Below are 23,450 nucleotides of genomic sequence, written 5' to 3' on the forward strand. Positions count from 1 at the left end.
ATGGATGTTCTTGGGGAAAATGAGGCACTACAGCAATTTTTTAATGGTAAGACACCTAAACAACATTCACCTGATTTACCTCAGACCAGATTTTCATGTTTTATTTGTCTTTTAGTCAAACCATAAATAAATGAACATAATAATGCTATATGAAATATATTAATGCGTAATTCATGTTCTTACATAGTGTAAATAATACACATACAGTAATACAGTACATGTTCCTAAATTTATTCAATGTAAAAATATTATTTTGAAATAATCGTTTGGGTTTGCACAATATAAGATAAAATATATCTATGAAGTCAGTAAGTAAAATCTTTCCTGTGATATGTAATTGAATATTTGGAAACTAACTGTTTGTTTCTTAAAATGTGTGTCAGTGTATAAAAATTGTATACCAGCAATTATCTCTGAAATCTGGTTACAAACCAGGAATTTATGTATTTATTATTCTATGCAAACAAAAAACTGTAGATAAAGACCTACAAATGTTAGTATTTAGGTTGTGTTTTACATGGTCTTCGTGGCATTTCTAAGCATTGCAATCATATAATGTAGGCGGCTGTAATCTATACAGTATTAAGGTACAGTTTACTATATAGTTCAAGGTCACAGATCTATAAAACAAGTCAGAAGAGCAAACAGATCAAGGCCCATTCACTGTCTCCTTGCTGTTTGTATACAGTATATAATTTCTAGAATTTAAACGTATTTCATTATTGTACAACGTGTGTTGGTTTTATTATACACTGATCAGCCACAACATTAAAATCACTGACAGGGGAATTGAATTAACATTTATATCATTACACTAGCACCTATTATAATAAAGGAGTGTGGTATATTATGCAGAAATGAACAGTCAGTTCTTGAATTTATGTGTTGGAAGTGGGCAAAGATCTGAGTGACTTTGACAAGGGCAAAATAGTGATGGCTAGACAAGCAAATGATGATTTTTCCCCTGTCCACCACCAAAAGCACTTATAATGGGCATCGGAACCATGGAGCAACAGAAGAAAGTTGTCTGGTCTGAAGGATTATCTTTATTTGGCAGGTGGTTTTAATGTTGTGGCTGATCAGTTTCTGCCTGCTGTGAAGTTCTCTCAGTCTTGTACTGATTGTTTGTGTTTGCATCAACATCATCAGTGCTTTCTTTCAGTCTGTTCAGAGATTCGTTTCACAGTCCATAATCGGGACATTTGTAAATGGTAAATTTAAAAAAAGGCGCCATCCAGCTCGTCGGGAGCAGCTGGGGTTAGGTGTCTTGCTCATGGACACCTCGACACTTGGTCAGGTGGAACCGGGGATCGAACCACCAACCTTCCGGTTTGTAGACAACCTACATGAACCACTGAGCCACTGCCGCCCCGGCTTTGTCAGAAGTGTCAGTCGATACAGCACTTTTGTTGGGAATGGTGGACTTTGAAAGCTGGTCTCTGGATCAGATCCTCTGTGTATTGTGAGAGGTTCTTCATGTATGTGTGGTTACAAACCTGCATTTAGTAATATTAAAGTACTTAACTGAGTCATGGATTCGGAGGACCGAAGTGGAGGCGGAGGGTCGGAGCTTTTAGGCTTAAATCAGAAGGCCATGGTGGAAGTGGCTAGCCAGGAAACCGTGGTCATGTCAGTGGAACAAGAGTTATGGCCTGCGGACTGTACAAAACCATTGGAAGAGGAAGGAGGAGGAAGGTCTAGGGCCCCGGATGGAACTGAGGAATCTACGCAGTCGGACCGGACCAGTGGAGCAAAAAGAAGTTTGCATAAGGGTAGGAACTGGTTGAGGACAGACACTGAATCAGCCTTGGACACTTGTTTCAGGACAAACATTTTCATCTGCCCATTGAGTCCAACATAATAGAAAGTGCAGGGACTCGTTGGGGTAGTGCACAACGTAAGCCAGTTCTAGAAACTCATGTGTGTGGTCCTCGAGGGAATGGTCCCTACTAAATGAGGATTTGTACTGCTGCTAGATCCATTTTGGTTTTGTTCTTCTGTCACAGTGTGGTTGCAAAGGAGGACAAATTGAAGCGAGGATCTACTTGGGAATGGTGTATTTATTAAAGAACTCTGGAACACCGTAAAGCACACTAAAACAAAGGGGCAAAGAAAACCAAAACTAACACCGATGAAGGCAACCAAGGAAGCAGGAACTAAACACAGGAAATGAGAAAAATAGGAACAATGGAATGAAATGAATATGAAAATAAGTCTGTGAACAAATAATGTCCCAACTTGACCAAGATGATGCATGGTATACGATTTCTGCAAATCCAGATATATGTTCATATTTAATATTTCCTGCATAGTTACCAAGCGGCAACCTCCCGCAGTTTCTCTTGAAGCCAATACGGAAGTGACATATACTGCAATTCATTGACTGGCCGCTAGGGACAGGCTCCAGAAGGGAGCATAATCTCATTCCATGTTAAAATGTCCAACTTTACAGCAGATTAGAACATGTTTACAACCTGGTACAAATTGTGGTTTTGGTCTATACGGCTAATTTTGCCCTTCATGACAAATGTGAGGGGGGTGAATTTTTACATCATATAAAGCATTAAAGTGCTGCATAATTAAGGGCGTGGCCACTTCGAGTGACAGGTGGATAGCCATTTATCTGCTGTCTGTTAGTCATCACATCACTTCAGCTCCGCCCACGTCCCGCCTTTTTGCCCATTTTTTGCTATCCGGGAGTGACGCGCTGCCAAGATGGCAACGGCCATCTCGTCCATACTTTGCGCTTCAGAACGGCTCATCAGAATCCTATGGGTGACGTCACGGACACTACGTCCATATTTTTTTACAGTCTATGATAGTTACATAAAGAATAATATATTTTGTGTTAGGTTAATTACTTGTTTTGGTAGTGTTCAGTAGACACACCCATCTTAATGATTGCTATATCACACATACTGATTGAATTGACTATAAACTTTACAGTTCACGTGCACAGTAACAATTAATTCACAGACAGGAATCCTAAAAACTAATCCTGTCTGAACAAGTCCCTTTACACATACCTGTGACTAGGCATAAGATTTAGTCTCAGACGCAGAACTGTCTATGGGGCAACAGGTACACAGGAATAAAGGCACATTTTATGGTGCAACCGGCCCATGTTGCCAGCCACTTCCAGTTATTTAAAGAGCACCTATTATGGCATTTAAAATGTTCCAAATATTGTTTTAGAAGTCCCCAACAACAGTTTTGCATGCATGCAATGACAAAAAAGACTTTAGTTTTCTTATAATATGCATTTATTTTTACCTGTTTTGACAGCGATTCTCAAATGATTCCTTTAGTGATTCACTTTTCAAAACCCCGCCTTTACGTGACGCTAATCTGCGGTGATTGGTTCGATGACCCAGTCAGTTGTGATTGGTATAGTCTGTGCAGATATTTTCGGAAACGGAACGCCCATCAAAGTCTTATAGTGACAGTAATTTGTTAATATGTGTCAGGAGTTATGAATATGAAAACCGCGTCGGTACCGTTTGATTGTAATATGAGCCTATAATAAGTGGGCGTATCGTATTCAAATAACTTGACAAGTTGACGTCACCTAGTCAGAGAAAAAGCTTCGGTCTTCTAACGATTCTTAAAAATGACTCAGAGTCGACTCTTACTTTTGAAAGAAAATAACTATATATACGGTGCACTGTCATATTTCAAACTTTGCAGGATGTTTTTGTTCACTTAGATCTATGTTACACACTACATGAAAGGTAAATTTCAAAATTCCATGATAGGTGCTCTTTAATATTATGGTAAATTGAAGCTCAAATGTGCTTGCTTGATTCGAGAGATGAATTCAATGAGTGAATACAAGCCTAAATTAATTCGGTTCATCATTTAAAGCAATCGTTTATCTTCAGAAGACTTGTATTAAGCCACTGGAGTAATATGGATTGTGCTTGCTATCTCTTTATATTTTAAAGATTAACAAAAGTATATCAATTTAAATAGCAGATTTGTAGCATAACCCCAGAGCTCGCTGCAGCCTGAAATCTGGGTCTTGAGCTGCTTTAGCACCTCATTCATCAAAGTTACCGCATTCAACACATTTTTTTTTTCATCAGGACAAGATGTGAGTGGTGTGTTGGAGAGTGCTGTGGTAGACACCAGTATTCTGGAGCAGTATTTGAGCAATGAGACAGATCCTACTTTGTGAGTTCTTTCAGATATTCTAGTTAAAACATAATAAATAAAGTCCACTTAATCTCCTCTAATGACAATTTGACATCAAAACATGGTTATTTGTTCTTCTTAGTACATGTTTTTCTAATTTCTTAGCATGTTACCCGAGTCACCACCAGATTCAGGATCAGAACGTAGTTCTCCACCACAAATACCAGGTGAAGTCTTCTCCAATCTAAAATCCCAACCTCAAAGTTCTTAACTCTTTCCCTGCCAGCGTTTTTGAAAAAAGTTGCCAGCCAGTTCCAGCATTTTGGTCATTTTCACAAAAGTTTCATGGCCCCCAGAATATTATGTTTTATAAACATCTGAACATGCAATATATCAAAAGACAATATATATTCTCTTAAACAAAACAAAACGTTTTATTCTAGCTTCATGCCTTAATTTTTTTATCAACACTTCAATGTGGGTAAGTTTCATAAAAAAAATCTGAGAAAATTACATTTTTGTCAAAAACTACATCTGGATCAGATTCAGAACGATAATCAAAACATGGATGGAGTAGATTGAGTCCATCAACACCCCCAAAAGCTTCACAGTCCTATGAGGGCTATATTATTGTTGACTCATCCAGGGTCAACATTTCATTCAATATGCTAAGACCGTTTTAATTTATATGCTGTTTAATCAATTGATGATCGCATTATTTTACATATGTTGTCGCTTGTTTCTGCTTCTTCTTCGCCTGTGTTGATCCAGAGATTCTGTACTCTTTCAGAAGATGCGTAATAGTGCCCCCTACCACACGGAAAGCCGGAAAATTCCCTCAATGGAGGGGAAGCGCTGTCTCATAAATTATGGAAAATTCTGTCAATTGCGGGTGAAAGAGTTAAACCCCTTTTGTTATAGTCATCTGTTTTTGCACCAGATTCCAGATGGTCTACTGAACAAAGCAGCCGAGACATGTATAGCCAATCAGAAGACTCCTTCCCTCCATCTTGTCCCTTTAAAGACAGAAAACAAGAACACTGTGGTGCAGCAGGAATCATGTATGATGTTGGCAGAACTCTTGGGAACCACATCAAAGCCATTTCACCTGCTTCGGTACCTCAATACACCCTCAACACAGCTGAGAGTTACATACAGGCAACCACGTCCAATAATGCACCCATCCATGGTATCCCTCAGTATGCTCAGTGCTCACCGATGGGTCTTTCAGCTGGACAAATGCAAGTTAATGCTGCTACGACCTCTTCATGTGTGCCCCATGCTATGCACCCAGAGACCGTGTACCCTTACATGGCCCCAAAACACGACCAACACGTAGGGTAAGACACGTGTTCAGCATGTGTTGTTGTGCTTCATTATGCAGTTTATTCAGTATATTCACAGTCTGCAGTGCTTGCTTTAACAGAAATTCCTTACACAAAAATAAGAAAAGAAGAAGGTCAAACTCTTTTGAGGGGCACACAGAACAGCACATGTGCGCTGACCCGGTTTGGGCCAAACCTTCATTTTGTGAGTATTACATCATATACTGAACATTTTAGTCCAATTTGAGGTGACCAGTCTATAAATGTTGCTTGGTGGCATTACATTCTGCAATATATTGGTCAGATCCTATGTAAAATGCTATAAAATACATATAATGCTGCTTTTATGAGGGAGATCTGATGTGTTATATAAATCAGTAAAACAGTTTGTAACGTTAGAAAAAAAAAGAGATTAAAAGACAAACCAATAACGTTGTGAAGAGGCAATCACAGCACTCTGCAGCGGTGACAGTGTAAAGACGCTCCAAAGGAAACGTTCCTCTGTTAAGGCTACACAGCGCAACTTTCAAAACCTGAACAGATTTGAACCCTAAGCATTTTTAACACTTTTGTAAATTGTTACAGTGAAAAACTGGGTATTATGCCCTAAACCAGACTTTCTTTTTTCAAAACACAAGTCTGACACTTGTTGCTCTGACACATGACAAATTATCGATAACAAAAATGATCGGGTCATTCTATAATTTAGGGTACATTTCAAGTCCATTGATGATAATTTTATAAAAATATATATATATATATTTTCTTTTTTCAGTAATATCATACTTCATCCATTAAGAGGATGCATATTATAATCTCACACTGATATGTTATGCACTCTGTTTTTCAGTTTGCTTAAAATGTCCATTACACTTTTTGCAATGTCCACTTTTGGAAGTGAGTGGGGTCTTGAGTTCAAAATAGATATAAAATGTTAAAGTCAATATTATTAAATATTACATGAATTTCTACAATCTAAATACCTTAGAAAAATATACTGAGTTTAAATTGAATGTTCTTTCAAATAAGAAAACATTTTATTTTATTAATGTGTGCAAAAATCCTGTCAACTGTTAGTAACCAAACACTAAAAAATAATTTACCATGTTGTTATTAGCATCATGTGGTCATTTTTTTTCTGCAGCAGATATTTTTTAACACATTATGGTAAATATCCTCTTAATTGTTTTCTATATTTTATCACCAATGACCCATTGTCAATAAGTATACTAATTGCCCATTAAATATGTTGGGTGCATAATGGTTTGCAATTTGTTCTGATTTCTGATCAAGAAAATAACATTTGGTTGGCCAGACAAGGCCTGCCATTGAAATTGTGAGGCAAAATTGTGAAATTGTCTACTATGTTACTTGCGTCAACTATGTTACTGTCATAGTCAAATATGTTTTGACTGATATTTACATTTTAAATATCTAGACTGCTGCTTTTGATACTCTTTCAGGGTATAGTTTACATCCACATGGACTGGAGTTCTGGATGACATTATTAAAACTATCAAAAAGATAAGATTTATGATAAAAACGTTTTTGTCCTCAGTGACCGTGCTGAGAATTCTGCACAAATATCTGCCAAAAATAACATTCTTAGAAGTAGTTTAAAATAATACTGTAAACTGAAACCAATAGTTTTATTGAGTTTTTACACTTTTCTGCTGATGTGAAATGTACCTTAAATTATAGAATGTTACATGTCAAAATATTAAACATGTTTTATATCCATTGACTGGATGGATATATTATTCTGAAGCTTAAAAATCTGAGTCTGTGACCATCATACACTATGTGATTTTCTGTGAAATGTGTCAACTCAGACTGTGCAAAATTTGAACATTGCCTCTGACTCTCTGCAGCTAGCATCAGCTTGTGTAGACTGCAGTTAAATCATGTAGTATATTCCAGCCTATACATATAATTTTGTGTATGTCTTTGCCTAATATCTGTGTTGTATTAAGGTCCAGAGAGTGGATCCTATGAAGCACAGTCTTATGACAGTGATGCTACTGGTGGAAGTCCAACGGGCAGTATGCACCAGCTGCTCACATGGGACCAGTATCAGCTCAGTCAGTGGTGCTCTCTCCACAACAGCAGATCTGAAACACTGTGAGTAGCTAGTATCAAGAACCTGACGATTCTTCGAAATTAACCATCTTTTCTTTTCTTTTTTTTGTGGTAATTAAAATAGACCTAAGCGAACAATAGCCTTTAAAATGACTTAAAATACATATATTGCCAGTAGGTGGTGGCAAGTCACTCTTTTAATAAGTGAGTCATTTATTAAACTGATTCATTCAGAAAAGAAGTGGCTGCATCCGAAATCGCATACTCTCTTGAGTAGGTACTTATTTTGAATAAGAAATTATTTCACGGTCGCTAAAAAACTATGTTCAATATAGTACTAATGTGTGTAGTATGAATGTAATCTGAACATACTACATTCGCCATGTTGTCATTATCATGCTTAACCTACCAGCATCAGTTACATCGCTTCACTGCCATTCATAAATCCTCTTCTGTCACCTTAAAATGTTCATCGTATGCCCACTTCAGAATCTTGCCGGAAGAAGTAGGTCATCCGGGTACTTTCGCCTACTACATAGTAGAGAAGTATGTGATTTTGGATGCAGCCAGTGACTGTCTTAATGAATGGATCATTGAATCATTGATTCATTCAGGAGCGAAACATCACTGTGTATTACTGAGAGACGCACAACAGTTCTACTATAGCTTTATTTACAACTATTTTGGGCAAAAGCAGAGAATATACAATATTGTGCCTAAAATGTAACTCAATGTTTATTGAACTGTTGTATAAAATCAATATCACATTTGGAATATCTGCTGGTATTTGCAAAAAGAAACTGCACATTTGCTCATTTGCACACCCCTACTTGATCATTAGCAGACATCTTATACTGTGCCCTTTTTTCTGTGTAGACCACCTCCAGGTTACCATGTGGACACCGATAAGGGCTTCAGCTACTCCACAGCTGATGAAGCCTTTGTGTGTCAAAAGAAGAACCACTTCCAGGTGACGGTTCACATAGGGATGGTTGGAGATCCCAGATTTGTCAGAACCCCAGCAGGTCTCATGCCCGTGGAGAGCTTCCTCGTGAAGGTGTTTGGGGTCAAGGTAGTGACAACATGGCCAAAAACCTTATGGAAACATTTATGTTCTGAATGCTGATGGTTTGTTTGACGCTTGAAACCTTTTTGTAGCTTGACGCACAAAACCATTTCATCACCATCGAGCAGTCTCAGTCCGATCGCAGCAAGAAGCCTTTCCTGCCGGTCAGGTGAGTGTCAGGATACTTAAAATGAAGCATGTGGAAAAACATTTAGAATGTGTCATTTATTTGTTTTTGTTTTTCTGCTGTAAAATCTCTTTTAGAGTAAATCTGCCAGGAGACAGAATCACCAAGGTGACATTAGGACGCTTACACTTCGGTGAAACTACGGCAAATAACATGAGGAAAAAGGGCAAACCCAATCCCGATCAGAGGTTAGTTACAAATAATCTCTGAATGCAAGTGTGGTCCGATTTGCTAAATAAAGTTCTTTTGAAGGTCTAACATTTGGGCATACAGAGTTTTAACAGTTAGAAACAACAGGTTACCTACAATGATCTAGGGAGATCTGGACTAACCAAAGTAGCACTTTTGTGTACAGTTTTATTAGATATACAACATTCCCTTGTGCAGGCCAATCCTTAATATTTCTTGATTTCTGGCCAGGTTTTTCGTTTCAGTTATCTGTTGTGATTCTTAGATCCTTTAAGGAGAATAATCTTCCAAACACAACTTTTAAAAAGATTTATTGATGAGTTTATCTCTAGACTACTGAAACAAAGGTCTTTTGGAGTGATCTCTAAGGATGCAATCTTGTTACCTTTCTGTAAAATTCACCATTTTGGATCCAAAATGGGTCATGATTCTGTTTTCAGTGTCACAGAGCAGCTTGATCAGTTCACAGTAAATGCTGCCCTTATATGACCTACCAGCGTCAGTTACGTCTCTTCACCTCCATTCACAAATCCTCTCCCGTGGCTAGTAAAGTGTCCATCGTATGCACACTTCAGAATCCCAAACGAAGTAGTAGGTCATCCGGGGAATTCGGACATACTTCTTTTGTCACATACTGTTTTTCGTCTACTATATAGTAGGGAAGTATGCGATTTCGGATGCAGCCCTTGTTTGCAAGCTGCTTTATTGACGTCTTTCTGTGGTTGAAACACTGATTGAGAGATTACATGAGATTCATGATGCGGATCTCGGTAAGTTGGACTGTATCGATCTTTCAACGTGTTTTCTGATGTTCATTCATGTTTATTTAGTTCTGTAACGTAGTAAAGAGGAAGGGATGATCGCGTTCACTCCCGCTTCCCTTGAAATGAGGCACTACAGTAATCTCGTGCACCACATTAAAAAGTGCCAAAATGTTATTTATTGTTTGAATTTTGTGATAAAATGGACAGAATTTGAAAGCTGAGAATTTGTTTCAAATCAAAAGTTACAAAGCACGAAGCTCAAACATTCATGATGAAACCTGAAAAGTGACCCACAGTCTCTGTTCAACTTTCTCTTTATAAATAAATAAATGCATATGGAAAAAAGAAAATCCAAGGCACTCTTCTTCAAATTATTAAAAAAGCCTTTATTTTACTGGCTATTTCATTATTGAAAATTTAAAAGACATGGGGAAAAAAGCAACCCACGCGTAGCGGCACAGACAGCCTTCTTCAGGGTGGGATGCATATAAATGCATAATCTAGCCTATATGCTTGTCATGTAAGTTTGTGAATAAAAAATGTGAACAAAAACAGAGCCTATTAAATGGCTTATAATCATTAAAATATAAAAATTAAAATGACGGCAATAGATTATGACGGTTTTCAATCAAAATGATGGACAATATGGAAGTCTAACATGACTTCTGATATACATACACAGTGTAAACTAAATCCAGTTAATTACTCCTTTGTGCTCCTATTTATTTATAAACTTGGTTTAGAGCTGCCCTACACTAAAAAATTTTTAAAAATCAGATCAGATTCCTGAGTCACTGATTTACAACAGGATTTCTGATCATAAACATTCAACATATTAAACACTTTGAGATCAGTGCGGCCCGACATTCCACGAGCAGATTCAATCACTAATCACACCTCACACCACAGGAAAATCTGATAAGATAATTTGTAGAACCATCCAGATAACCAGGACTTTACAGAGGATTACCAGCTTGTAAACAGTCACTGGCTTATATGCAATTGTAAACAAATCAGTTGTTAATTTTGCCCTTTAATAATTTACTTACAAGCTGTTCCCTGTATAGTTTACAACATTAGTTGATTTATTTAAAAATTGAGAAATATTAACATGTACTTAATTGATATTACATTGAATTGAATGAAGATCAGAATCAAATAGCGAGCTTATGAATCACTGTACCAGTACCAGTCATTGTCAATGAAAATTACATTAACACCGTTTCCACCGAAATTACCTGGAACAATTCTTTTTCTCTCAGACCATCTGCTGTCGGTGTTTCTATGGCGGTCTAAAGTATCATGAAGATTAGTCAGGTGATGTAGGACTGCGCGCGACTTTCCAGTTCCCACTGGATTTCGTCCTCCACATATAAGCTTAATAAAGCCTGAACCTAATCGTCAGTCGTGTTTTTTAAACTCCATTGTTGATTCGAATAGTAAACAACTCTTGCTGCATGCACCGCAACAGACTTTAAGGCTGAAATAAAATGCTGCATGAACTCAACCAATCAGCATGTTCAGCGCCCAAGTCCCCCCCCCTGAAAGTTCCTGAACTTTGAAAAAGTACTACCTAGCAAGCAGGGCCATTTTGAGGGGAAAATTTAAGGGGGACCCAGTTCCTGTGGTTGAAACACACCAAGAACCACCTGAAGGTTCCCACGGTGGAAACGTCTGTTGTATTTGATACAAAACTAACTAGACCAAATCAAAAGAAAAAGTCAGAACTGAAACTATTTTCACAGTATTTTGCTTTCTCTATTTTTTTTTTATGAAAACCTTTCACGAAAACTGGTAAAGAGTATGTAGTATGTAGTTTCTGGGACTGGTGGCACCTAGTATACAGCATATTTTGCAAATTTCGCGCCTCCCTCAACTCAAACATCACAATCAAGCTCTTATGGAATGTATGTAAAAGAATGGAATTCCTGCAGATTTTGGACCGCATTTGTAGGATTGGCTTGGTGGCGCTTTTGCAAAAAACTAGGTTCCTAGAAATGCGGTCCTAGAACTGCGGTTCTGAAACTGCAGCCTCTGGTATTGCATGAATATAATATTGCTTATGGGTGCTAGTGAAGGTGTGTCTCAACAGGTAAATATTTTCAAAGGATTGTTAATGCAACACAATTTTGTGTTCATTTACATGTATTCAATTTTTGCATTTAGTCATTTATTTGTAATAAACACTTTAAATGTAAATTGTAAGTAGGCAATAAACCTAGGTTCTTTCCATTATTTCTTCTGTTATTTTGTTTTGTTTATTGTAAACCCATCTAATGTTTCTGCATCAGGAGTATTTTTTGACATGATGCATCACCCAACATACCTGGTTAAAGAAGTCACCGCTCGTCACTAAGATTTTGTCAATATCAGAATTATTAGTCAGTATCTGGTGTGGCCACCAGCTGGATTAAGTACTACAGTGCATCTCATCCTCATAGACTGCACCAAATTTGCCAGTTCTTGCTGTGAGATGTTACTCCACTCTTCCACCAAGGCATTTGCAAGTTCTCAAAAATGTCTGGGGGGACAAATTGTTACATGTGGTTTGGCAATACACATCTTTGTTACCAATTTCACTCATGATGAGTTTGCATCCGTGAAATGTATTGGCTGAAAGCTTCGATACTACCTATAGATTTGATCATTTAATGGTAACTGTCTGTACTGTACGTTACTGTTTATGCTTTATAGGTACTTTATGATGGTGGTTGGTCTGTATGCTACTGTGAAAGAAGAAAGTTTCCTGTTGGTTGCTAGAGTTTCTGAAAAAATTATCGTCAGGGTAAGTCTTCCTGCTGTTGTACGGTAATCCTGAGCTGGACTGCAGTCCTTAAGAATTAAAAGACAACTAAATTACGTATCTAGCAATAAATATCCTTGTAAGAATCCATCTTATACTTTCACAGAGTTGTGGTCAAAACTTTTATGTATCCAGAAGAAATAATAACAGACTACTTTACTGACATAATATATAGCACAAACATATCCTGCTATGAATTCTAAGAATTGCTGCTTTAGTGTTGGAAACCTTCCGTTGGCCTTGACAATGGGTCTCAATTGCACAGTTCTACCAGTGCACTGAAAAATTAGCTCCCTATAAAGTCCCACGATGCACTGTGAAATCCAGGGTGCATCGATGCTCACTATGTTTCATTAACGGAAGTTCTGAAGCGTGAAACATTTCAGCATAAATATACATCGATAGACAGATAATGAACGATTTAGCTAACATAATTTATTTATGGCTGAAATGTTGCACATATATATAATAAGCAAAGTATTTTCATAATTTAATAGCATTAAACAATGTCAGAAAGATATCAGTTGTAGTGATGATGTGCAATGAGGACATGGTCATGTCGCTGGAAATAGAGTTATCAATGTCCCAATGTGTAGTGAGTCGGGGTCCTTACTGTCCTTACCAGTGCCCAAATGTGTGTACGTGATATACAGATTCATGACCTAGGAAGCTGATTGAGACAAACTCAATGTGTCTCGACGAAGTGGTTCTTCAACTTTTTTCATCTCTCCATCTAAAGGCCTCCAATCCAGGTCAGTTTGAGAATGATAGTGAAGTGCTCTGGCAAAGAGGACAGAACCCAGAGTCTGTGGTGTGTCACGGGAGGATCGGCATCAACACAGACAGCCCCGATGAGGCTTTGGTGGTTTGTGGGAACGCCAAGATAATGGGCAACGTCATGCATCCCTCAGACAGAAGGGCCAAACAAAACATTCAGGAAGTGAGTGTGTCTCTCTGATAGTTAATACAAAAAGAAACTGAGCAAGATGACATTCAATTAAGGTTAAGACAGCAGTGTTAATGGGTTTTCTAAATGGATTGCCTCCCAAAAGTGATTCTGTTTACACCTGATATTAAAGGGATAGTTCACCCAAAAATAGTATACATTTCTTTGTTCTGCTCAACACAAAGGAAGCTATTTGGAAGAATGTTTGTAACCAAGCAGATCTTGGCAGCTATTGACTACCGTAGTGGAGAAAAAAATAATATGGTAGTCAATGGCTGCCAAGATCTGCTTGGTTACAAACATTCTTCCAAATATCTTGAGGGCGAGTAAATTATGACAAAATTTTCATTTTGGGTGAACTATCCCTTTAACCACCTTCTCGAGAATAGTACTGAAATCAGAGACCAGGATGCACATTTGAGACACATGATATTAGCAGGTGTAACCGGGGCCTTGCCTTATATATAAGTAGCAACACATTTGCCACTTTTACACATTAAATCTAGTAAATTAGTAATACTATAATACTGCAGTTACTATAGTACTTAATGATAACTAGAAGCAGTGCTGAAGAATCTAGCACATTTACATAGAAAAGCAGCGATAAACAGCTTTGACAGAGCTTTATGATTGGCTTAAAGCAGACTTCTTACATCAGCATGTTCGAACCTTGTCCAGGCTCATACTGGTAATCCTATTCTTTGTTGACAAATATCATTATAACGTTAAATTACTGGTAATGTTACAACCTCTCATACTGGAAAATTGCTTTACCATACTGGAAAACTGATTTACCAGTATTTTTGAAAAGGTCCTGTTTACACATGACAAAATGTGTGAAAATTTTCTCTAAACTGTAATTTACTAGTAAAGACTGTATGTCTGAAAGGAATTATATCTTGTGTCTGCAATGTTGTAGGTGGACTCAACAGAGCAGCTTAAGAGGATAGCTCAGATGAGAATTGTGGAGTATGATTATAAACCAGAGTTTGCCTCAAGGATGGGGATTGACCAACATCATGAAACAGGTACAACCTAAATGAGTGCATACACTGCACTTTAAATAAAATGATGTTCTGAAGACAGATTCTCACCATCCTCCATCTCTCTTTGATTAGGAATCATAGCGCAGGAAGTCAGAGAACTTCTGCCTTCGGCTGTGAGAGAAATGGGTGATATCACTTGCATAAACGGGGAGAAGATCGATCATTTTCTTATGGTGGACAAAGTAAGTCTGCCAGATACTTGTTATTAATTGTAGTAAATATTTCTATATATAGACAGTATGTAAAGTAATTTTGGTCGTTTTTTCTTTAAAGGAGCAGATTTTTATGGAGAACGTGGGTGCTGTGAAGCAGCTGTGTAAACTCACAGATAACCTTGAGACTCGTATTCAAGAGCTTGAGGTCTGGAACACTCGCCTGGCCAAATTGAAGACGCTGGGAAGCATGCGCTCCAACAGCGGCCCTCCTGCTAAAGGGTATGGGATTTTTTTTAACTTCTCTGCACAGTATTTCTCTCTCTCAGATGCTCTTTCCCCAAGTTTCTTTCCCATTTTCTCAACACACATGGAAGTCCATGCTTCTGTGTTTCCTGGGGTCCACATATTTTCTAAGGGTGTGTTCACACTTGTAGTTCTTTTGGTCTGGACCAAAAAGAAAACAATACATTTAGTCCTGGTTCGCTTAGCGGTCATTTTAAAGACCAAACCTAAAGATACAAAAAAAAAAAAAACATATTTTGCAACGGAACTTAACAAACATCCAAAACAATGCTGTGTTCTGGGCTGAATGCGCTCTTTGTATGCATGTACGTATGATGGAATTTTGACCAGCTGAGAACTTGTGAAGAGTTTATAAAATGAGTAAAGGAGTCAAAACAGTGGTAGGAATCCCTCCGACACACACAGAAACGAAGCTTTGCAGCGAGAAGACGCGGTTCTGTAGCCTGTACCGAAATGTGATGGGCAACATCGTGAATATGAGGAGTAAAAACAGGTATACTTGAGCATTCTGTCCTTTATATGCGTTCATATTTCATTCAAACTGCACCAGAGTTAGTTTGAAAGCAGACCGAGACCAATCTTTTCCGCAGTCTGCTTGTTTGGTGCGCACCGGGGTTCAGATGGCAGCGTTCACGCTTATTCAAATGAACCACACCAGTTTGCTTTAATCGAACCAAACATGCCAAGTGTGAACACACCCTAACAGACCTGATTCATCTCATTATTAGAGTTTATTATAGTTAAACAAAATAATACAATTAAAACTAAATGGTTAAAAATAACCCTAAAACATTTGTTACTTGAAATAAAATAAATGTTAACTTACCAACTTATTAATAAAAATATAATACTGCTAGTATCTTAATTAGTATCATATTGTCACACTATGGCAAAGTGTGGTGTAAACACGAACACGATGAAGACGAGTAAGATTAACAGGCTTTATTAACAGAAGGTAAACAAAACCAAACTTAGCATATGCGTTAACAAAAACCGACAACTGAACAGAGAACAAAGAGGAACTTAGGCCACATCCACATGAAGCCAGAGCTTTCCCTGTCCAATCTTTTTTCCCTCGTCTCAATTAATATCTGCGTACACACGAAACCACTGAAACCGACTCAAAACAGTGTAGTATACATGCCAGACCTGTATGTGGCACTGTAATTCTGCCACAGAAATACACTAAAAACGGAGAAGAAAAGTTGTGGCTAGAAGTCATAACACAGTCATAAGCGAGCTGTAAAGAGCAGTTTGAGGTCATGAGAGTCATGATGGCAGTGATGAAGTTGAAGTTCCCTTTAGTCAATCTAAATCAAGAAGGAACATGTTTTACAAACCATTTTTTTTTTTTTACTGTATATCATATACATTTTTTTAGATCCATCATTTCTGACTGCTGATATTCCAGTTTGAATGCAAACTTGAACTTGCACTGTTGCAGTTTTCATGAATATGTGTGATTTGTGATGTTTGTGCTCTCATGCAATCATCTGAAATCTGTCATTCTATTGAAATATTTGTGTCACAGGCAAATCAACATGAAAAACACACCTCATTCAAAACTTCCATCACCAAAGTCACCGCCACTGCAGCCTAGCAAAGTACGTGAACATCAACATCACATTTCTTATCATTTTCTACAATGAATGTGACGAATGTGATTGCTCATCATATTTTTCTTCCAGAACTACTTCTGTGGGAGATATCATCACTGTCTTCAACATAGAGTATTCCAAGCTAGCATCATCATGCTAGTAACAACCATGGCTCTTTGGTGAGACGGTCTTCTTAAATACACACATAACGATATTTAGGCCACAAATTAAGATTTTGTTTTCCCCCACGACTTACCAATTCATGGCTACGTTAGATTTTTGGGGTTCAGATTTCTGCATATTTAATTAGATAAAGCCTCATTATAGCATAATGAAACGAAACATTTCAGAAACCTTGTTATACAAAACAATTGTCTTAATGCAATGTCTTTAGACAGCTGGAGAAAGTATGGTGATATCTATTCATTACAGGGGTAATTTTTTAGGTTCACTTATAATGTTAAAGGTGCCCTAGAATGCATTGATACAATATTTTAAATTGTTTTCTGATATCTACATAGAAGGTATGTGGCTTTGGTAAGGGCAAAAATACTCCATATACAGTTTTACATATTCATTTACAACCCTAGGATTTGTCCCTAGAATGAAATGGTCTGTTTTTGCCTTATTTGGAAGTGTCCGGAATAATAATGTTGAGCTCTGCTCTGATTGGCTCATTTCAGTAGCTCACACAAGTGCAGTTATTCAGCAAACACAATCTCAAACAGCACAAGTGGCTCGTGAGTCGTGACAGAACACAGACCAACTGAATGGCACTTTAAGCAGAAAATCTCAAACGAACATTTTTCGTCATATTTTCAAACGAAATTGACACTATCAGAGCAAACTAACAACTTTGAATTAAATTCGGTTATATAGAAAAACATCAACCATGCCTGTTGACAGTTCTGTTCTGTGGGGAGGGTATGAAAAGTCCTCACATCCCCTGCACAGCCTGGAAAATAACATTTATAATATTTATGATCTGCCGTTTTCACTATGTTGTCCTCATCTTCACAATACCCGCGGAACTTCTGATGATTCAGCCATTCAGGTCCACGTTAAATCAGCCTGACCTTGAACATGGGCTGGTAGGCTATGCAAATTTGGGCAGGCGTAAATATTAATGATTCCGACTGTTACGTCACAGTCTGTGTTATGTTGGGATTCACCCGGTTTTCAGTGGTCTTTTTCAAGCACAAGATTTACATATGAAGGAGGAAACAATGGTGTGTGAGGTTCATGGTATGTTAGGTCTATGTACAGAACTCTTATTATTCAACTCTGCCAAGGTAAATACAGTTTTTTGCACAAAAAACAAAAATATATGCAGAAAACCGTCATTTACAGACAAAGCTTTATGAAATAATTTAATTGAATTACATATTCAATACAGTTGGCTGCTTCATCTTTCAACAAAGTTTCTTTGCAAACTCTCCATTACACTGTGCCTTGTTTACAAAACTAAATGCTCGGAGCAAACATATGATCTGATCCAGCACACCATTAAAATAAATCATCCACTTGTCTCGCTTGGGATCCATCTGAAGTCTGTACAGAGGCGCAAACAAGCTATTTAACAGGCTGCATCAATGCAAACGTTCTTTCACTTTTCCACTTGTCCTGTTGTCGACAGACTCAAGCATGTGGAGCATGTCAGAAAAGTAACACGCATCTGTATAGTGTATCGAGTGTAGGCAGCGTCAGTTATTATAATGGGTTGTTTGCTTTTGACACGACACTCAACATCCAGGGTAGGCAAATGTCAGCCGTTAGGCAACTGAATGCCAGTGTGCAATGTCTTGCTCTGGAGGCAAGCATACACAGATGTGAACTATGAAATTCTCAGGATGTTTTAATGGTACAAATAACTTTTATAAAGATCAAGACAAATTTGGGACAAATTTCATGCCATGGCCCCTTGTAGTTAAAATTCTTGCCTTAATTAGACTGTGGCCACGCTGTACTAATTTGTTCCCTCATTTTAATGTAGTTATATATTGTGGCCATGATTTACCTAAAATGAGGGAACTGATTAATAAATCGTGGGAACAAATTCCTAATTGTTTTTTTTTTCCTTTGAATGTTATATGTGGGACTCCGTACTTGCAAGTAAAAATATTCCCTGTTAAATATAATTTGTCAATGCTCAGCTGATGATTACCACAAAAAAGAATCAATTGGTCCCTCAACATATAACACTGAACAAAAACTGTGTATGTCTAGAAATACATTCTCTCACCAAATTAACAATTTAGAGACTTTACATCTTAAATAACAAACACTGTTGTATTTAACTGGAAATATTTATTTCAAAAAAGTTCTTGAGGACAGTTTGAGACCATATTAAATTTTACTGGATCTTGACAGAATATTTCACTACACATGACAAGACAGGCCTGCCTATGACTTTATTTTGTCCTTTTACTTTGCAGTGTCATTTGTATTACCTCACTCTACATGTTAACATTACGAGAAGACATGGATTTCAATAACAGGTACAATGTCATCATCAGTGATGTCATCACTACATACATACCAATGTGTTTGGTGCACTTTGATTCAGTTAAATTACATTGCTTCCCATGCTTGTTTTGCACTGTTAGCGCTACTTGATTGACTGTTATTTGAGTGATGTTTAACTTTATGTTTTTGTCATACAGTCTCAACAACTCCAACGTTATACCGCCTTACACTACACCAAAAGCACTGACCACAGGTACTGTGTGTAGATATTTAGTGATACTGTATAGGGATTTTCACACTTGAAACATAAAGACGTAAAGACTCTAGCATTGTGCACCCTTATATTATATATTGCTGACTGTAGTATCAGTTGTTTCCCTGAATAGACTTTCTGTACTATAAACTATTTCTGTTTTGAAACATGTTTTCCATTACCATTTGAAATGTTCCCCCTCAAACACTGAAACTAATGTTTATACAGCAGACACTGTTTCAGTGACTGTTCAAAGCATGTGAATATAAGGCAGTGGCTCCCAACCCTGATCCTGGAGCACCACCAACTGTACACATTTTGGATGTCCTTCTAATTTTGATTTTTGATTAAGGAGACATACAAACTGTTCAGAGTTGGGGGTACCTCAGGACCAGGGTTAGGAACCATTGATATAAGGCATTTTATTGGGTGTCTGTTGCTAAGCATCTACTAGTAATATTCTGACACTGCATAGTTTCGCAGAATTCACATTGTACACGTTTGGCACCACAATGTGTTAACACCGCAAAAGCAGTGCTAACCCTACTCTGGAGGGTTTCATAACCCCTGGTAAAAAAGCAGTGCTAACCCTGCTTTTAAATTACAAGTCTAAAACGTTCCTTTACCCAAGGTTAAAGTTTAGACTATAACTCAGGGTTAAGCACAGTGTGATAAGCCCTTATGCGAATTGGTCTGTACATTCTGATCATTGTTTATTTTATATAGTGAATTTAATCTTGACTGTTTGCAGTGTTCTCCACCGCCACTCCTGGTCCCTGGCCTCCAGACATCGATTTCTCCAATGTGTTTTATTCAGATGAGGTCTACTGCTGTCCTTCAACTTTAACTCATAATCATAACACCCAACTGACAGACACAACCATCCCCTATAATTTTCTTTCACACGCAATCATCAATCTGAGAAAAACACTACAAGGTCAGAGGCACAGTAGCAGCGTTCAATTTTCAAATATACTATTATATATTGTTTTGTCATCTTCATGTCATTTTCATTTGTTCCTTTCCAGAGAAGTGGTTAGAAAAACTGCCAGAGAAACTAAAAAATTCTACTGATTGTAAGTTGAATGATTAAAATCCTGTTCATGCCAAGATTATCAGATGAACAACAATTTTTATTTTAAAATTGTAATATGGACCATCATTGTTTTATTTAGAAGCGTTTTTTCTTTACTCCCTATATAAACTCGGCTATATAAACTTTTATCAAAGTATGGCCTTAGTGTAGGTAGACGTTTTGTGAACGTCTCCTTAGGATAAATCTATTTTGTCAAAACATTCATTAATCCTAAAAACAGAATGAAATGGAGCTGTGGCCACAATAATGATTCACCCATTTATGTCTTTGTTCATGTCTTTTTCACAGGGACAAACACAACTATAGAGTCCATCCTCATAACACAAAATCAACAAGTTATAGACCAGCAGTACTGTCAGCGAGAGGACTGTGGGTAAGTATCAAACTTACATTTTTAATATACACAGATGTTCAACAGGAAGTTTATTTTTCATTCCTTCTTTTAGTATAACACTTGTCATGGTGTGACCAATCATGTTTCCCTTTATGAAATCCATAACTAGCTATTTCTGAAGATCATATTCACATCAGGGTCCTGATCACCCTGTCGGGGTTTATGTAAGGCATAATGTACAGCCTTATTGTAATCACTAAATAAACCTGGACAGAGTGATTAGGACCCAAAAATGAAAAAAAAAAAAAAAGCATTATGGCCTTGATGGAGTTCAAAATGCGAAGTCTCTAGAATTATCCTGCTTATTACATGACTGCTCAACACAGTAGAAAATAATTGAGTATACATATTCACTTATTAGCTCACTTGTAAGCTTCCATAAAGAAAAAAACAAGTTCAAACAAGACAAGAATGTATAATGAACAAGAGAGCAAGGTATAATGTACTGGCTTATTACATGGCTACTCACCAAATAATTACTAATAATTACGTTGACATGTTGATTTGAGTATAAATTCTTTTTAGAAAATATTATATTACTGTTCTTACTGTTCACTATGAGGACTCCATTTTACTGGTAGACAGTGTTTTAAGCTCCGCACCTCATGCATGCACCTCAATGCACATATAACTGGAGCCCAGTGCTGTTTTGAAGGGAGGAACCACATCTCATTTTGTGTTCTCATTTGATTCTACACAGGCTTCAGAGATTGTCAGTCCTGGGCAGGGTTCACTAGGGTCATTTACTGATGCAGAGAAGATTATGTTTACATGCACACATCTAAAACATCGAAATGAAGTAATTTTAGGCACGTCACTGAATAAAATACAATACATCCAAAGAAATGTGTTTTGCATTTAACGTAAGTAGATTAAAACAGTGGCCAGTAACACACCTACTGTTCATTTGTGCTATACATTGGTGTACATGAATAATGGCTGTAAAAATAACACCAATTCTTAGTGAATAATCCGAATGAAAAATGCATGTAAACGGGAGTGAAGAGGTTTGCTCATGTCATGTAAAAATCTTACTGCAATGAAGTACTTACCCTGATCATTGGGGGGTGGGGTGGGGGGGGGGGAGTCAGTGAAAGGGAACCATATTGGGGTGCGTTTCCTAAAATACAAGTTTCGTTGTCATCAGCATAGTTCAACGATTTGGTGATTCCTGAAACCATAGTTTCAATGAACATTCACAAACAGCATCACAAAGATGTGTGTTTGGAATGGCAGCTCTCGACCTGTGGTTAAAAGCATAGGTTCTTGTTTGTATGACGTGGAATTAATAAATCCTTATCTTGATCAAAATAAGCAAGCTGACATTCATTACAATCTATATATTTCGTTTCGAATACAAATTTAATTTACGTCTTTTAGTTTGTATAAAGATTTAAAGCACTGTTTTTGAAGAGAGCGCAAGTGCATATGTGCCCTAGTACGTAAGAGCGAGACTTGGATTGAATCTGAAAATAAAGCAAAATAATTGAGGGAAAAAAAGAGAATTAGTCCTCAGATGCCATGTCTGTAATTTATAGCAAAAGAGTAACACTTTATTTTGATGGCCCCTTTTGAACATTCTGTTGACTATAAGTAACTTTGCAACTACAAGTCAACTGATCTACCAGACTACTAATACTCTAATGAGAGTTAGTAGACATGTAGCAATCCTACTTATAGTCAACAGTATGTGTTGAAAGGGACTATGAATTATTGCATAAATTCAATCTCAAACAGACAATTCAAATAAGTTATCCACAGTGTTGGGCACGTTACTTTAAAAAAGTACTTTAAAAAAGTAATTAGTTATAGTTACTAGTTACTTCTTACAAATAGTAACTGAGTTAGTAACTGAGTTACATCATTATAAGATGGTGGTCCAGTGGGTTAAACCACTGAACTGATACGCAGAAGGTTGCTGGTTCGATCCCAGCGGTCTCCACCAGTGTGTCCTTGAGCAAGGCCCTTTACTCCATGTTGCTCCAGGGGGATTGTCCCTGTAATAAGGGCACTGTAAGTCGCTTTGGATAAAAGCGTCTGCCAAATGCAGAAATGTAAATGTAAATGTAAATTATAAAAGTAACTAATTACCAGGGAAAGTAACTACTGTGTTACTTTTTTTTCTTTCAAATGTTCAAATATGTCAAATAACTTGGATGCCCCCAATTTTAAATATGTTAAATTAATGAATTGGACACTAAATAGAATAAATTGCTATTATAAAACATTATACATTAAATGTACACTATTGTAATGTTGCTGTGGGACAATGTGAGAGACACCTATCAAATTCAATACATTATTGTAAATATTATCAGTAGTATCACTACTATAGTGTAAATATTGTGTAAATAGTATCAGTACTTCTTTACTACTCCTCTGGCAGTGGAGCTCACGTTATCACCTGGGTTTTTAGCCACTAATGTTGTGGCTGTGATGACGTGAGGCTTCATTAGATTAGAAATAGAATTACTTGCCACCGACGTGGAGAGACTCTTTCTTCCTGGGCATAAATTGCACGTTACATAAACATTTTTACCTTTCACCTCAACGGGGGAAAAGTAGCGCTTATACTTCCAGTTTGCGAAAACTACCTTTGAAGTCGTTGGACTGCCATCGCTGACTGTGCATATGCGTGTGCGTCAT

At 37.3% G+C, this 23,450-nt stretch overlaps 1 protein-coding gene across 1 annotated transcript in view; it reads left to right on the top strand.

Moving 5' to 3' along the window:
* myrfl (myelin regulatory factor like) overlaps nucleotides 1–23,450 on the top strand; it is a gene marked incomplete at both ends in the record, with an annotated part of 32,227 nt that continues 8,777 nt past the window's right edge. The window contains 21 exons of the mRNA XM_079816741.1: nucleotides 1–46; nucleotides 4,086–4,173; nucleotides 4,300–4,361; nucleotides 5,075–5,474; nucleotides 5,561–5,664; nucleotides 7,433–7,580; nucleotides 8,415–8,610; nucleotides 8,697–8,773; nucleotides 8,869–8,979; nucleotides 12,439–12,529; nucleotides 13,287–13,487; nucleotides 14,413–14,521; nucleotides 14,612–14,721; nucleotides 14,813–14,973; nucleotides 16,529–16,601; nucleotides 16,686–16,774; nucleotides 19,031–19,093; nucleotides 19,259–19,314; nucleotides 20,066–20,263; nucleotides 20,343–20,390; nucleotides 20,699–20,783. Coding sequence (XP_079672867.1) covers nucleotides 1–46; nucleotides 4,086–4,173; nucleotides 4,300–4,361; nucleotides 5,075–5,474; nucleotides 5,561–5,664; nucleotides 7,433–7,580; nucleotides 8,415–8,610; nucleotides 8,697–8,773; nucleotides 8,869–8,979; nucleotides 12,439–12,529; nucleotides 13,287–13,487; nucleotides 14,413–14,521; nucleotides 14,612–14,721; nucleotides 14,813–14,973; nucleotides 16,529–16,601; nucleotides 16,686–16,774; nucleotides 19,031–19,093; nucleotides 19,259–19,314; nucleotides 20,066–20,263; nucleotides 20,343–20,390; nucleotides 20,699–20,783 — 2,516 coding nt within the window. The remainder of the gene's footprint in view (nucleotides 47–4,085; nucleotides 4,174–4,299; nucleotides 4,362–5,074; nucleotides 5,475–5,560; nucleotides 5,665–7,432; nucleotides 7,581–8,414; nucleotides 8,611–8,696; nucleotides 8,774–8,868; nucleotides 8,980–12,438; nucleotides 12,530–13,286; nucleotides 13,488–14,412; nucleotides 14,522–14,611; nucleotides 14,722–14,812; nucleotides 14,974–16,528; nucleotides 16,602–16,685; nucleotides 16,775–19,030; nucleotides 19,094–19,258; nucleotides 19,315–20,065; nucleotides 20,264–20,342; nucleotides 20,391–20,698; nucleotides 20,784–23,450) is intronic.

This window comes from Gobio gobio (assembly GCF_949357685.1).
Source record: "Gobio gobio genome assembly, chromosome: 5".
NCBI lineage: Eukaryota > Metazoa > Chordata > Actinopteri > Cypriniformes > Gobionidae > Gobio > Gobio gobio.